At 49.2% G+C, this 17,292-nt stretch overlaps 1 protein-coding gene across 1 annotated transcript in view; it reads right to left on the reverse strand.

The window, feature by feature from the left end:
- The window catches only part of TNFRSF8 (TNF receptor superfamily member 8), a 31,674-nt gene extending 30,486 nt beyond the window's left edge, over positions 1-1,188 (reverse strand). Inside the window, exon 1 of the mRNA XM_006914427.3 lies at positions 1,036-1,188. Within this exon, the coding sequence (XP_006914489.1) occupies positions 1,036-1,123 (88 nt within the window). The 5' untranslated portion in view covers positions 1,124-1,188. The remainder of the gene's footprint in view (positions 1-1,035) is intronic.
- Between the last annotated feature and the right edge of the window lie 16,104 nt (positions 1,189-17,292).

Below are 17,292 nucleotides of genomic sequence, written 5' to 3' on the forward strand. Positions count from 1 at the left end.
AAACTTTAAAAAAAAAAAGTCCCATAAAAACCTGTGTTCTTTTACCAAAGGATTGTGTCCTTATCATTAGAGCAATGGGAAGATAATAGTGTGTCAGGCAGTGTGTCACACACGATCTGATTTGGTTTTGCAAGAGAGGCTCTGGCTGTGTGCCATGGGGGACAAGTAGGAGGTAGGGAACCAGGAAGAGAATTGGGAAGCAAAACCCACAGGACTGGGGTTTGTGCTGTCTGTGCAGCGGGGTGAGCGGGGTGAGCGAGGGGAGGGAGGAAGGCAGGAGGCCGGGGGGGGAGGGGTGGGATGGCGCTTGGGAAAAGAACCGGGTTGCGGGGAGGAGTCATGAGCCCAGTGTTGGCGCTTTTCTCCCCAGGGGACATGGCTCTCTCTGATCCTCTCTTGCCCCCTCCCCATGTCCCCGGTGTGGCTGTGGCACTTCTTCTGGCCTGGGCTCTAAAGCCCACTCACTCCCCATGCCTCCCTTTTGAAAGGTACCCTCAGCACCACCTGCACAGGCTCTGTGGCCCTTATCTTCTCTCTGGCTACCAACTGTCCTATACCGTCAGAAAATCAGAAGCCCAGAGAAGACAAGGAACTTGTCTGAGGTCACACAGCAAATTGGAAAAGAAACCCAAGTTTCTCAGTCTTGATCCTGGTGCCCAATCTCTTGGCTCCTCTAACTCTCAAAGCGTCAATTGTGAAACAGGGACCAGCCCTAACCTTCCAAGAAACACCCAGGACACAAACTTGAGGTTTCTTTCCTGTTTATCGGGCATCAGAAAACTTTTGTGCTGAGCCTCAAACCAACCCAAAGACCTCTTCCAGCCAGGCCTGTGCCTTGGGCCACCAGAGTCTCTCTGAGCCTAAGACACAGGTGAGAGGAAGGGGCGGCAGGTGCAACCAAGGCATCGACATGAAAGGAAGGTGATCTGTCACACGGGAAGAAGAAAGTGAGAGGTGAGAAGTCATCTGGAGGTCGGGCGGTGGGGACAGCACCAGCACAGATCTGGGTCCTGGGCTGAGGGTGGAGGGACTTACCCTGGAACTTGACAATCTTCCCTTTGGGGCAGACAGAGTGCGGGGAGCAGCGGGCACAGGAGTTGGTGGCTGATGTGACACAGAACATGCCAGCCCGGCACTCACAGACACGGGAGGAGTTCCAGGAACATGGCTGCTTCTCCACGAGGTCATCTAAGGGACACAGAGAAGGGTCACAGAGGACAGAGGGAGGGCGAGGGAAGGGATCCAGATGACCTCCCAGGGACAGTCTGGCATGTGAGAGAGGGTGCTGCTGTGGCCTTCCACTGGGCATGGCAGCTGGCATGCTCAGCCCTTCTTTCCAGAGTGTCCCTGAGGTGACAGCAAGAGGGCAGGCAGGGTCCATGAGCCAGCCTCCACCTCCCAGCCCACATCCCTGGACACTGCTAAAACGGTATGAAAAAAATCGATGTCCTGATTTTAAAGTGAGCAGAAAAGGAGGGTCATCAAATACATATTTCTAAGTGGAAGAAGCCAAGCTGAAAAAGCTGTCTACTGTGACTCCACCTATATGGCATTCTGGAAAAGACAAAACTGTAGAGCCAGTGAAAAGATCAGTGACTGCCAGGGTTTAGCAGTAAAGGGAGGGGAGGATGAACAGACAGAACACAGAGGATGTTTAGGGCGGTGAGCCCACTCTGTACAATACTGCAATGGTAGAAAAATGACATTAGATATTTGTCAAGAACCATAGAACTGCATAACACAAAGAGCAAACCTTAAAGTAAACTATCAACTGTAGTGACTAAGGTACCAACACGTGATGACGGACCGAGCTGACGCAAGATGCTAATAATAGAGGAACCCGTGGGGCATGGTGGAGGAGAGGGGGCATATGGAAACCCTGTGCTTTCTGCTCAATTTTTCAATAAATCTAAAACTATTCTTTAAAAAAAAAAAAGTAGTCTATTAAGTATTTTTTTAATAAGCCAAAAATTTGAGAAAACTTTTCTCCAGAGAAGATATTCAAATGGCCAGTAAGCACATGGGAAGATGCTCAACATTACTCATCATCAGGGAAATGCAAACCAAAACCACAGTGAGATTGCACTTCATGTCCACCAGGATGGCAAGAATCAAGAAGACAGACAATAACAAGCGTTGGCGAGGATGTGGAGAAATCGGAATGCTCACACGATACTCGTGGGAATATACATTAGACAGTGTTGTGGAAACCAGTTTGGCAGTTTCTCAAAAAGTTAAAGATTTATTATATGACTCAGCAATTCTACTCCTACGTATATACCCAAAAGAACTGAAAACACCGGTCCACACAAAGACTTGTATGTGAATGTTCATAGCAGCATTATTCGTGATAGCCAAAAAGTAGAAATAACCCACATGTCCATCAACATTATAAACAAAATGTGTTCTATCCATGCATATAAAAAGGAATGAAATCCTGACACACGCTACGACGTGGATGAACCTTGAGAAAGAACATTATGCAAAGGAAGCCAGACACTAAAAGTCACATACAGCACGATCCCATTTATACAAAGTGTCCACAGCAGGCAAGTCCACAGAGACAGAAAGTAGATGGGAGGCGGTGGGAGGAGGAGAGCATTGGGAGGTAAGGGGTCTCTTCTTAGAGAGGCAGAAATGCTCTGGAATTGGATAGTGGCCGTGGTTGCGCATCGTGAATATACTAAAACCACTGCATTGTACACTTGAAAATGGTCACTGGTAAAAGTAATTAATTAATACAAACATCCCCAGAAAACAGTAAGAGGCATCCTTAGTCAACCAGAAATGAAGACTTCCTGAAACGTGGAAGGCAGATGCGAGTGGATGGAAGAAGGAGATCATGGCTAAAAATATACCCAAGAGGATTATGCTAGAAGCGGAGGCTCTGGGGTAGCCCCCGTCTCTGAGTGGGTACGTGGCAGAGGTGGGCCCTAGGGAATTCTACAGAGAATGCAGCAGGAGCATCCAGGTGGGTCAGTCTCCCCAGATTCCTCCTCCACTACACCACAGAGCTGGAAACCAAGCATCTCCCCAAGGAGACTCTTGGGTCAAGTGAGAAGAAGGCTGGGCGTTGCCTTGGGGCTGATCGAACCTGGGAGGAAAGGACCCTACAGACCCAGAAGCCCAGCTACTGGCAAACCCTGCCTGGTACCCTGCCCCACTGGCTTACCCCCACGACCGTCAGAGTTGGGGTTCACACGCAATCAGGTCATGAGATGTGAAATGCAAAACTAGAAGTCACCAAACTCGAGAGAAAATAAGCACCAAGAATAAACAGCCCCCAAATCAAAAAGCACTAACACTTGAGGAAGCAGACAGAAAACAGAACAAGTCTTTGGAATCAGTATAATTACTATTCTCGCAGATGCAAAGGGAAATTGCAGCTATAAAAAAGAGTCCCTTCAAGCTTAATGTCATATTCAACGATTCTTGTTTCACCTGGGCTCAGAAACACTACATTTCCCAGCCTCCTTTGCAGTTGGGTTGGGGTCATGTGATAAGGTCCAGCCAATGAGATGTGGGTAGCAGTGATAAAAACTTCTCCCAAGCCTGGCCCCTAAAACCATCTCAGGACACTCTCCACTTTCTCTTCCTTGTTGTAGTGACCCTGGTGTGGCCCCTAACTCTCACCTATACCCCCAGATACTGTACTGTGGAGAGAATAAAATCCTGAGAATTCTCAAAAATCTGGAGAGAAGTAGACTGAGGGCAGTGAGCAGACATCCCTGGAAAACTCAAAAAAAATTCTCAGAGTAGCAGCGGCACATAATGTTACAGGCCTGGGCAGAGGTAGAAAAGACTGCCTGGGCTTAACTTCCAGGAAGCCAGGCCAAGTTGTGGAAGTAAGCAGAAGACCCAGGAGTGGGGTACACCCCTTCCTAAGCAGTATGAGCTCTGGAAAAGGCTGACAGAAGGGAAAGCAGATCCCTGCCCCCGTCTCTGGCTACATGGTGCCTCCCATCCCGACCCCAGACTCCTAAAATGAGTTTCAAAACTAACACTCGGGATTCTTCAAAAAATGAAAGTATCACCACACGATCAGCAAGTCCAATGCCGGGTATACACGCAAAAGAATTGAAAGCAGGGACCTGAACAGATATGTGTATCCCCATATTCTCAGAAGCATTATTTGCAATAGCTAAAAGGTGGAACAACTCAAATGTCCATCAACATGAATGGATAAAAAAATATGGTAGATCCATTCGGTGGAATATTATTCAGCCTTAAAAAGGAAATTCGAAATTCTGACACATGCTACAACTATGCTAAGTGAAAGAAGTCACAAAAGAATAAAATTGTATAATTCCACTTATATGAACTTCCTAGCGTAGTTAAATTCATAGACAGAGTAGAATGGTGGTTGCCAAAGGCTGAGGGACGGGGGAGAGGAGCCATGTTGAATGCGGACAGAGTTTCTGTTGGGGAAGATAAAATCCTTCTGGAGCTGGACGGTATAATCGTTGCCCCAAAATGTGAATGTATTTAATGCCATTGAACCGTATGATGAAAAATGGCTAAAATGATAAATTTTATGTTATGTATATTTCACCACAGTTTTTTTTTTTTTAAAGTAACAGTCCCCAGCTGAAGCTCTGAGCTGAGAAGACAAACTAGAGCCCAGTGAAGTGGGCAGATGTATAGGGGAAGTCACCCCCATGGCATCAGGGCAGAAAGAAGGTAAGTTTGAGCAAGGAAAAAAGCTGTAACGTGGCGACTTTGCAAACATACTATAGCAAGAAAGAAGGAAGGGAAAGAAGAGGAAAGGTGAGAAAAAAAAGAGAAAGATCTAAAAAAGATAGGAAGATTATTTGCAAAGACAAAGAACCCAGAGTCTAAGATAAGCTTCACACCCTAAAGGAACTTAGCTAAGAATATAAATTCGATAAAGGAAGATCTCAAAGAAGAGATGATTTTTAAAAAGGATGAGATAAGAAGGAAGACAAGCAGAACTAAAAAACAAAAAACAAACAAACAAAAAAAAACTGAGCTGCACAGCACCATCATTAGAAATGCAATCAGTAAAATCCCAGTGTCCTGGGCACTAGGGGTACCTGGGAGGCAAGAAGCAGAAGATTAGACAGAAAAGTGAGTTCATGGCATGGAGAAGAGATTGGGAAAATACCAGTGAATGCAAAGTAAAAAGACAAAGATATAAATGCCATCGAGGAAGATGAGATAGACAAGGAGGAAAGGCAAAGATAATCAAACATAAGCACAAAGTCGACATTGAAACAAGTGTATTCAGCAGAGAGAAAAATCCAAGTCGACTTCCCTGGAATAAAGAAAGAACTAAATCCACAGCTAGAACAGGCATACCAGTCCCAGGAGGATTAATATCCAAACGATTAATATCAAGGCATATTCCGGTTCCACTTTTGGTCCTTAAAGATTAAACAAGAATTATTCTCGCAGTGATCTATGAAGAGTGGGGAAGAAGGCTAATTGCAATGTTAATCACAAGAAGACAACACACCAACGCCTGCTAAGCTCTAGAGAAAATATGTCCCGGAAATAATATTATTCCAACCCAAGTTGTCATTCGAGTAGAAAGACAATGAACATTCTCAAACGTGAAAGCAGTAAAGGCATGGACAAAGATGAGTCTTTCCCGAAAAATCCACGTGACCGTGAAATCGAGCAATAAATCAAAATGGAAAATCCAAGAATGGAGAAGCTGTGGTAAAAATGTACTCACAGTGCACAATGGGTAAATTTAAAGAGCAAAGGTAAGCTAACATGCCAAGGGACTTAAGGTCACAGAAAAAGAATATAAGCATCACTGACTATGATAAAGTAAAAATATGTAAGCAATAAACGTCAGGAAGAGAGAAGACAGGGAGGTGGGCAAGCGAATTACGTCATTTTTCATCACAGGGAGTCAACCTACGCTCCACTGTCCCAAAATTGAAATGAGTAGAATATGACTTTAAAACAAGACGTAGTGGTTCCTTAAATGATTCCTAACCACTTATTGATTTTCATAACCTCTTTTCTTAATTTTAGAGGTTTTTTTAAGGAACTACTCTCTCATGTAGTTTAGTTTCTTCTCTTTAGCTCCTTCTTCCTCCAATACACTTGAATAAAATTAAATGTAACCTTTTCAATGCCATAAGTAGTATGATCCCATCCTCTTAAAAATTCCTTCTTTCTGTAGTCTGGCTACTAACCTACCCATTTTTCTCTCTGTGTAGAGGTACCGAGAAATGTCAGTTATCCAGTGATGGGGGAGGGGGCGCTTCTGTAGTGCTTGGATTTTTGATAGTGAACACGTACAACTCACTTAGTAAAATGCCGTCATTAATTTTAAAAATTTAAAGCTATACCAGAGGAAAAAACAAAAACAAAAAGAATGGCAATACTAATATCGAACAAAAATGGAATGAAGGCACAGACATTACAAGGAACATAGAGGTATATTTCATGTTGATAAAAGGGCCATCTTACTAAGAAAACATAATATTCATGAGCATTTACCTAATAACATAGCTTTGACATATATAAAGCAAAAATAGATAGGACACAATGAAAATCTGATGAAAAACAAGCATATTGAGAGAGAGATTTTTAACACATCTGTCTCAGAGATCAACCCCTGTGAAGGTGACAAAAATAAATGAGAATGCGTATTATTTAAATAACACAATTAACAAACTTGATCTAATAGGTATATATAGAATTTTGTATGCCACAAACGAAATACATATCTTTTCCCAAACACACTAAACATGTTAAGAAATATGAATGGTTATTAGGCCAAGAAATCCTAACAAATTTCCCCACCCCACCCACCAAAAAAACCCATTGTAAAGCAAAATAAACACCAGAGAGCACACAAACCACATTCACTAACCACCATCAGAAACTAACAACCAAAGCGCTTATCGAAAGATTCTCCTGGAAGCACTGTAGTCTCAGGGAAAGAACACAGCTCTCGGTATCAGATCATCAGTTCAACTTCCAATTGTGCCACTTAACAGAGTTTTGTAACTTTGGAAAGGCCCGAAATCTCTCTAAACCTCCGTTTTCTCACTGTAAAGCAGGGATAAGAACAGAATCGTCTCCTGGGGCTTTGGGGAAGATTCAACTCAATAAACGTGAGTCCCTCTCTTGAGAAAACATGTTAACTAAGTCTCTCCAAAAAGTATGGATGCAAAAGATTATGGCTGATATCAATTCCCAAATCCAGAGAGATAAACTGAGGCACCAGGGGACCAATTCAGAGTATAGTCACCAAATCTAGATGCTCCCCAACTTCTTCTAGAGAACGAGGCTCTCACCTCCACAGCTCACGCAGGCCGTGCATCGGCCGTCGCTGTCCACGTAGTAGTCCTGCTCGCACTGCTTCCTGCAGTCGGATGGCTTCTGCGGGCACGGCTGCTGTGGGGACAGCCCTGGGAAAAGAAGCAGAGAAGCTCCAGGCCAGGCCACCTTGGCAAAGGTCTCACTCCCCGCCACTGCCCACCTCCACCTCTCGTCCCTGAAGCCCTTCGCAGCAATACCCCTAAACTCCCCAAACATGTCAGTGCAACTCCTGTGTTTTAGATGGAAGCACTCATGCCCAAGCGGGCAGACCTTGCCCAAGGTCACCTGGTAGGCAGGAGAAGCAGTGCCAGTGGGATAAGAGCTGGGCCTGGGATTCCAGGGCTGCCACATGCCACCTGCCCGGCCGTGGGCAAGTTCCAATGACCTCATGGTCACTATTAAGTTAATCATAGGGTGCACCTCCGAGGTTTGTTGCAAGGATTAGAGATTGTGAAGATAAACATGTATAAAGTCCTACGGCTGTCTCCGGCTCACGGCAAGCACTGGATGAGCACCGGTCCTTAGCATCCCTGCCAGGAGTCCTGCTGCACTGTGGGAACTGGAGAGCCATAGTCCGTAGACTGTGAGGAGCCTAATCCAGCCTGAGGGGCATACAAATCACCCAGCAGTCCCTGACCTCCAGTGTCTAGGGATGGGAAATGCATGACATTGAGACCAAGTGCATGGGGCAAAAGGACAGGAGGTGTCCCCGCCGTTCACAGCGTGGTCACCTGCCCAGCCTCACTCTCTGTGATGCTCTAGCCGGGATGCCTCTCATAGCCTGCTTCCGGGATGAGCACATGACCCAGGCGGGCCAATCAGAGTACATCTTCCTCATCACTGATTGGTTTGTGGTCACATGACCCATGCTAGACAATGAGCTCCATCTCTGAGTTTGAAAAAAACCACCAGGAAAGAGACCCTCTCTTTGCTGTTGGATTCCAGGTGGTACAGGCATTTTAAGCCCAGAGTTGGCAGATCACGGCTGCTACAGCGTGGGCAGGGCCTACCTGAGAAGGAGGCGACTCAGAGGCCAACAGAAGCCACAGACGAGGAGAAACGGACTCCTGACAACAGCATGCAAACCTGTACTTATGGCACCATGGACTTCTCCGTTACTGAGCCAGTTTGGGCCTAAGTGAGTTGGGCTTCTGTTAGTTACAACAGAATCTGGACCAGGGGTTCTCAACATTTCTCGTGTCCCTTAGTCATTTTGGGGAAACCTGTGGACACTGCTCAGAATCACGTTTTTAAGTGCATAAAGTCAAATACATAGGATTACAAAGAAACCCAGTTATGTTGGAATACAGTTATCAAAACAACAAACAAAATCATTTAAGATACAGTAATATATGTGATTCTTTGTACACTCGTTAAATAAGACCTAATAACCAATATAGTTTCAAAGTAGTGATGAGCATAAACAATACTTCATGATATTGGCAGCCATTGTAATACAATTGTAATATAATGTAAGACTATCTGATTTCCACTGATGGAAAAGCTGCAGGTACTATCACTCCTGTGCTTTATTGCCTTAATTCATAATGCAAGGAATTCATAAAGGAAATTATAGTTAGAGGCTAATGAAAATAAGTGAACTTATTCAAGTTCACAGCCCCCCTGAAATCTACTCATGGACCCTTGGGATACATGAGCTCCAAGGTCAGAGGCCCTACTCTAAAATCATATGTGAGGTACTGTCAGAAATATTAGCTTGATGGCTGGCACCCTCCAGCTCAGGAAACTTCAGTAGCTCCCCAGCGGTCTTTCCCAGGGGTGAATCTGATCCCAGGACTCCTTGCCTAAAACCTCTAAAGGCTTCTTGTGGCTCGCAGGATAGAGGTCTGGGTCCTCACCACGGTCGTTAAGGCTCTGCCTACCTGTGTCCCTCCTGCTCTCTAACCTCTAGCCACACTGGGGTCTCCCTGTTCCCCAAAGGGGCCATGCCCCCTTCTATCCCCAGGGCCTTTGCACAAGCTAGTCCTCTTCCAGGAATGCTCCCTTCCCCTTTTCTCCAGTAAACTCCCACTCAGCCTTCACACCATCATGGAGGCATCACTTCCTAGCAGCTTGATTACAGCCTCTGCTGTAAACTGTCAGAGACCCATGTACTTCACCCTCTTACGGCTAGCTCTGTTGTAATCTCATAATTACTTGTCATATAAGTTGTTTCAGTGTCTGAATTCCTCATATGAGCGTTAGCTCCTCAAGGATGGATCTTTCCGTTTCTGCCCACCAATGATTCCCCTATCACAGTGCCTGGAACATATTTTTGGAATATATTTGATCAGTACATGTTCTGCCTATCTAGTCAGCAGACTCCTCAGCCTGGCACCCCCAGGCCTCACTCTGTCTCCAGACTGCTGATCTGGCGTTATTACGCATCGTTCACTTCATACACTGTATAGTTCAGCCAACCTGGGTACCATTTTTCCATTTTTCACAGAGATCTTCTCCACTGAGTATTACTTTCATAATCAGAAACAAACAATAACAACAACAAAAATGGTTAAGAAAGACTCCCGAGTTTTGGTGGTGCTCTTAGCCCTGGTTCCCAAGTGTCGCTCTGCCCTCACCCGCCTCCAGCCAGCTGCTCTCCCAGTCTCTGCTCGGCGCCCTGCAGATGTTCACAGAGTCTGTCCTAACATTCCCATCACTGCCTCTCACCTCTGGCTCAGCATCCGGGCGGTCAGGCCACCCTGCCCCAGCTGCTTTGGCCCCAGAAATTCCCCTCAGTGAGTCTGAGCCGCCAGCTCCTCCTTTCTTTCCTCCTCCACTCCCCTTAACACCCTGTGCTTCAGCCACATGAAACCCTTCACGGTTCTTGAGTGGCCCACTCTTGCTTATTCTAGGCCTTGGCATAGTCTGTGTCCTCTAACTAGGGCACGCCCTCTCCTCACCTTGGCCTGGCACACTCCTGCTCATCCTCAAGACTCCTTTAGATGCCAGCTCCTCAAGGAAGCCCCCCTGAATGCTCCAGCCAGGTCAGGTCCCCCAGGAGTGTGTTCCCACGGCTCCCAGCAGCACCACCCCAGCTAACAGCCTATTTGCAGCAGACATGTGTTTGGAAGGGCTCCCAGCCCACAGGCTGCCCTTCTCGGAGAACTGCCCCTTATCCCACCCCTCCCACAGCAGTGGTCCAGGGCAGTACTGCACTTGGGAAACCAGAGCAGAAGTGGACATCTGGACTTATCTGAGCCATCAAAGGCTTTCCTCTTAGCGTTAGAATTACGACCGAAAGATGTGTGTCTAGTGTCCTTCCTGTTGCCCTGAAGGAGGCCTGCAGCCTGGGGAGGAAACTGTGAGCCAGTTGAACTTGGCCAAGGACGGGAAAGGCAAAGGAGACCTCCTCCCCCTCCTTTCTGCTCACAGCCCTTGGAGAAACTCTCAGCTCCTGGGACAAGATGGGATACACCTGCCAGGCCCTAAACAAACCATACTGTCCGCCTAACACCACGCCTGGCGGGTCTTGCACATCTGCAGGGAGACCCCCTCCTATGGGGAGTGAGTCTGGGCACAAGAGGGAGGGTGACCCAGGAAGTTGGGTGTAGAATAGTGAGGGGTTTGTAGCTCCCAACATGGGCTCTCTCTGATATGTTCTGCTGGCTCCCAAACACAATCCTTTGGGTGTCAGCACCAAATAAGACCGAAGGGCTTGGGATTCTGAGTTAGATGAGCACGTGAGGCTCCAACTGAGCTACTTATTAGCATGCGACCACGGGCAAATCCCCAAACCCCGCCATGTCCGAGTTCCGTCTCCGGGTTTCTTATCTGGGTTCAGGGAGCTGATACGTTGGTAAACGGCTCAGCACCGCGGCTGGCACGGAGCATGCTCCATCACTGCTAATCGCTGTCACTGTCATGAAGCAGCGAGTGAGCTCCCCGTGACTGACGGCATGTAAGCAGAGGGCTGGCGATCAGCTGTCAAAGATGCTCGAAAGGGCCTTACAGGCCCCGGTGAGAGGAGAGATTTGATGACATCTAAACTTCTAATCTCAAAGGTCTCCCAGTTTCCTTCCTCCGCCAACCCGCCCACGTGCAAACCCTGCCACACAGCTGAGCACGGACGGCCGAGGGCAAGCAAAATGTCATAAATTTCCCCAAGAGACCGAGGAAGGGGTTTTTGTGGGTTTTTCATTTTTCCTTTCTTATCTGCCCGGAAGCGCAGGGTCAATAAAACTCCAGTAAAATGCCCCGCCCACCACAGCAGTAGGAGGTGCTCAGTCACCAGGGCCTTGCAGAAGGAACCTGGGGGGAAGGGCGTCCTCTCTTCCCAAGTCACAGCGTCTAAGTGGAGGGAGTCCAGGACTAGGACATCACTCTCTGTACCCACTCTCTATCAAGACCCCACCAGGCTGGCTTCGAGGGGGCTGGAGGATGTGGGAAGGAAGTGTCTGTCTTTCTTCCTGCAGTGGTGATTGTGGATCCTATGGAAAGTCACAGAGCACTGTGGCCACAGCACTCCAGAACCCTGACTGCAGTTGGCCTGGGGAGAAGCAGTGTGTGACCAGCCACACAGCACTGGGCTGGGACCCCAAGGCTTCATGGAAGAAGGGGTGCCAGGATTGCAGCAGGTAGAGACGGGGGGGTGGGGGAGTGGAAGGCATCTCAGGTGCCGACAGATATGTGCAGAGTCCCAGATGTGAAAACACACCGTAAGTTCAGAAGGCACCAAGCACAGCAGTTCCCATAGAAAGACCAAGGGAGAGAAGCTGGAAAGGTGACAAGTGACCTCTCTATTAGAAGGAGCAAGAAACAATCGTTGGATGGGTGGGTGGACCACAGATTCCTATGTTGAAGCCCTGACCCCCAATGTGACTGTATCTGGAGAAGGGCTTTTAGGACGTAATCAAGGTTAAATGAGGTCAACAGAGTGAAGCCTCGATCTGATAGAATTGGTGGCCTTAAAAGGAGAAAAAGAGAGAGCTCTCTCCCTCTCTCTGCCATGGGAAGGCGGCTGTCTGAAAGCCAAGAAGGGATTTCTCACCAGAAAGCAAACCACGCCGGCACCTTGATGTGGGCCCTGCAGCCTCCAGAACTATGAGAGAATAAATGTTGTTTAAGTCCCCTCCAGTCTGTGGTGCTTTGCTATGGCAACCGGAGCAGAATGAGGCAGATGGGTGGATGGATGGGAGACGGGTGACGAAAAGGATGGAAAAGGGGATGGGAGGGGGGAGGAGGGGCCCCTGAGGATATAGGAGGAGGGCAGGGTGAACCAGTCAGCGAGTGGGGGAAAGCACAGGCGGGTGGACAGGCGGGTCCGCGGGTGGGTGTGTGGCTGGCTGGCTGGCTGGCTGGCCAGTTAGGTAGGCGCTGAAGTGTAAAGTGCTAAAGTAAGCACAGGGCCCCACCCACCTGACAAATACCTCAAAACCAACACCCAACCCCAAAATAAAAGTGAGAAAGTCCAATAAAGCTCTACTTTTTTCCCTAGAGTGACTACTCTGAATCAGTTTTGGAAATAGAAAATATCAAATTCTTCTCCAAAATGTTTCTCTCGGTCCTTTGGTGGCCTGAGCATGGGTTCGGTCAGCCCTCGTGGTGGTTCAAAGAGGCCGCAGTTCTCGGAAATGACCAGGGTTCCTGCCTAGCTCCAACCACATACCCTTAATGACCTTGTGCATGAAGGCCTGTCACCACCCTCCACACAGCTTAGAGGGTTCACAGGTGGGCACCCTATGTATCCTGAAGACCCCGGCCCACTCCCAATGGCCTTCTGTCCTCAAAGCTCGAGGCAGTGGTAATTGACTGGTCATATCCCATCCTCACAAGCTCCACCCGCATAACTGTAGTTGTTCTGCTGTAGGTGCTCACGGCAAAGTGGGAAGGACTTCCGGAAAACCCGCTCAGAGCCAATCACTGTGCTGTGGGTGGGTGTGACTTCCGGGAAGTGGGCTCCCGGCAGAAGACTGGTCACCGAGAGATTTAAAGTCCAGGTGGCCCGGGGACAAATGCAACCTCCGGGCTGGAGAAAATGAGAACTGCGAAGGGCATCCAGGCCCAGAAATGAGGGGAGGTCAGGGGGTATTGACAGCCCAGGCTCTGGGGTCAAAGAACCCTGGGCTCCAAGGCCCAGCCAGTTCCACCATTTCCCAGCTCTGTGACCTTGGACAAGTTATTTAACCTTGCAGCATCCCAATAACCTCACCTGCAAAATGAGGACAGTAACAGATAATTGTGAGGATCTGATGAGACAATGCAGTGCATATGAAGGTCTCAGACTCATGTATCCACAGTATGTGCTCAGCGGGGGCAGCTATTAACTAAAAGCACAGAGAGGTGTTGACTCCCATCTTTCCCACTCCCCAAGGCCCCCTTCTTCACAGCCCCAGCACCCCACTCACCTGCAGGGCAGCGGTAACAGCACCCTCCAGCAGCCTTGTCATGGTAGTGGCCAGGGTCTCTAACACAGGGGTCCGTGGGGGCACGACCCTGAAGGGAAGGACAAACTGGTGAGGCCTGGGGGGTCCCAGACACCCATCCTCCCTCCAGCCCCTCAGGTCCCAGGAAGCCGGTCTCCACTCACTGTCAAGGCCAGGCCTGAGACCAGGCCTTACGTTACAGAAGATGGAAACTTCTGATTTCACATCTCTCTCAAACCCGCTCCGGCCCTCCCTAACTCGAGCCAAAACCCTTGACGCTCTCCTTCTTTAGTGCTCACCTCCGACCCATCAGCAAGTTCTCCCAGCCTCTCTGGACCAGTATTCCCACTCCTCCCAGCCCCATCCCTGGGTCCCAGCCCCATCCCCTCCCTCTCAGATTCATTCAGTTGCCTCCTACCTGGCCTCTGGCACAGGCCCACAATACGAATCTCTGCTAAATTTGTTGGTTAGGTTTCATTTGGGTCCATGGCGTGAAGCAGAGTCAAGAGTCAATTTATGGAATATGCATGTTTAACAGCTGCCCCACTTGTTCCCAGGGCTCTTTGAAAGTTAAGCACCTTTGTTAGGGGTTCAAGAGAGGAGGTCTCTGCTGAGAACCTGGAAAAGCATGAAGCAAGATTCTGGGCAGACCCGTAACAAGGAGCCCCAGGAGGGGGACGGAGGGAGGAAGGGGAGAAGAGCGCGGAGGAGGGAGCAATGTCCACTTCTATACCTTCAGCATCCAAGCTGGTGCCTGGCACAGGAAGTGGCCACTTGTAGGATGAACGGGGTGGGGTTTTCTTGGTTTAGGGGAGGAAAACAGAAGACATTAACCCCCTCTCCGCTGGGGAGAGGCCTGGCTGGCCTGAGGGGCTCCCCCAATCTTCTCTCCACTCAAGGGAACAGTGAAAATTTAAAAAATATTTCTGTGTGACCAGAGAGCAGCAAGGAGGCCAGTGTAGCCAGAAGGTGAACACTTGGAGTGTGGATTACAGTCTTCTTTTTTCCGGTTTTTTTTTTTGTTTTTTTTTTTTTTGCGCGCATCTAAAATGTCACCACGTAAATTTAACCTGACGTTTGCACGGCACCAGTCACATGGCACTCTCTTCACCCCCACACACCCAGTCCCCTCCCTCCAGCAGGAGCTCATTCTTCTCAAATAAAGCAGGGGGCTCCTGGGGGCCCCTCCAGGGGCAGAGACCTGCCAGGCCAACCTGAGGTTCTCTCTTACCTGCAGCACCTCACCAAGTGAGCTCAGAAGCCTACAGGTGGGGCGGCCTGGGGGTGTGAGGGTTCAACCCCATTGTGCCTGCTGAGTGTGGGGAAAATCCTGGGTCCTTGGCCTGGATTTTCCCCCTCCTGTCTTGCCTGCTCTTCTCACTGACAGCTATGGACTCCCCAGGGCCAGCGGGGACAGATGAGGGGAGACTTACCACTTAACCTTCATTTCCTGCCACCATGCCCTGGGGCAACGGAGGGGCGGAAGGTGCAGAGAAGAACAGGGGACCCACAGTAGTGTGCGTTACTCTTTCGGAGACACACGTCTCCCCTTTCATGCTACTCCCGGCCCTTTGGGGCCAGATCACCACCCCACATTACAGGTGACGAAACTGCAGCTCAAGGAGGTACCACCACCCGCCCAAGGTCACACAACAACTAAATGTAAAAAGGAGATTGGAGCTGTACTGTGTCCCGAGTTCTCGCCCCGTCCCTGGGCCGCAGGCTGCCTTCTTTAAAACAAGCATGCGCTAAGAAGGACAAACCACATCTGTGGTCTTTCTACCAAAAGTCCATTATCTGAACCGAGCCATGAGGAAACAACGGATAAAACCGAATGGAGGGCCTGTCTACAAGTCAGCTGGCCTGGACTCTTTAAAAATGCCAGTGCATGAAAGATAAAGAAGAGCTGCAGAATATTCCAGAATAAAGGAGACTAAAGAGACAGGACGACTGAATGCAAGGTCTGGGTTGGATCCTGAGTCGGGGTGAGAAGCGGAGTACTGACGTAAAGGAGAAGATTGAGATATTGATGAAATCTGACTATGGACGTAATGTCTGTTTGTGTTCTGCTGATGCTGAGGGCCTGGACTCCATAACTGGTCTGTGTCCGAGACACCCTTGGTACAGAAGAAACACGCCGAAATATTTAGGGGTGAAGGATCGAAATGTCCTCAACTAACTTGGAAATGGCTCAGAAAAAAAGTAGAAATGAGAGTGATAATAATCATACATGAATACATAGAGAGGAAAATAAAGCTATTATACAAAACCACATGTGTAAATAACAGTGCCTCACCAAGAAGATGCAGCTCAACAATAAGTCGGTGTGGTTCCCACACGTTGCCACCAGGGGGCGCCCTCTTATTGCGGCCCGGAGGGGCGTGGATTCTCAGCCAGCACGTCCAGCTGTCGTCCATCAGAACTCCACTAAGGGAGGAGGAGAGGACTGGGGGCCTCCGTCGTCATGTGAGGCTTATGGAGGGAGGGGCTGAACCCCTAATCCTGTGGAAGTGCTGGACCCCAGCTCCCCCAGCCACTCCCAGAAATGTAAGTGGGGTCCAGGTCCAGGCACCACTCAGCCCCATCCCCCAGCATGCACCCCAGAGATCCCCGGGCCGCTGTGGCTGGCCTTCTTTGGCGAAGACACTGGGGAGGTTTTCTGTTGTTGTTTTTTTTTTTGGTTTTGGGGGGTTTTTTGGGGGGAGTTGCCTGTGATGTCATCATTTTATAAGCACGCAGAAAATGGAGTCAGTGGAATGCACCCACGTCGTAGAAGTAACAACAGCAGTCATTGAACCCACAGCCCGTGAGATCCTATTGCCCTGGACGCTAGTCTCAGCCAAAAGACCAGCCCAGGGTCACACCTTGTGGTGGGGTCAGGATCTGAGTTCAGGTCAACTAAATTCATGAGAGGATTGAGCACCTACTGTGTGCCAGAGAGCTGAACAGACCCCAGAACACCCTCCAGGAGCTGTCATTCCAGTGAGGAAGACAACGCACCTCACAAGGGTGTCCCCAGCCCATACGTAGAAAGAGGTGGCATCTGGAGACCTGAGCTTCGCCCTTGGGCACTGTCTGTGGTCCCCAGAATCTGGCCCCGTCTCATGTCCCAGGCACATTCATCGCTCCCCCTCTGCCACCCTCCTATCTTTCCGACTGTCCCCCAGTTGCCCCCACTGCCCACTCACACGGGCCCTTCACCCACCCCAGCTCCTGGCAGAGAAGGCAGTGGCAGCCTCAGCATCTACGGCAACCCCGAGATGTCTGACCTCTTGAATTTAGAGGACCCTGCCAATTTCCACTGGCCATGGGCCTAGACCCTGGACATCCCACCAGCTCCTGCTGCCCCTGGGGAAGGGGGAGACACAGCTGGGTTGTGCTCTAGCCATGGCCTGGGAGAGAAAGGGGGTTCAGAGAGGCAAGAGTGGGAGGGGGAAGCCCAAGGACTGGAAGGGGGGCTTTTGGGTGGGGTTCCCCAGCAGGTTCGAGGCAGAGCGAGGTGTCCACAGGGTGATGAGCTGTGCAACCAAAGGCCTGTGGTCCAACCTGAGTGGCATCAAGATAAAGAGAGAGTGGCCTGAAACCTTCCCATTTCTAAGCCTCTCTATTTTCAGGTTGGTTT

This window comes from Pteropus alecto, unplaced genomic scaffold (genome assembly GCF_000325575.1).
Source record: "Pteropus alecto unplaced genomic scaffold, ASM32557v1 scaffold125, whole genome shotgun sequence".
Lineage (NCBI taxonomy): Eukaryota > Metazoa > Chordata > Mammalia > Chiroptera > Pteropodidae > Pteropus > Pteropus alecto.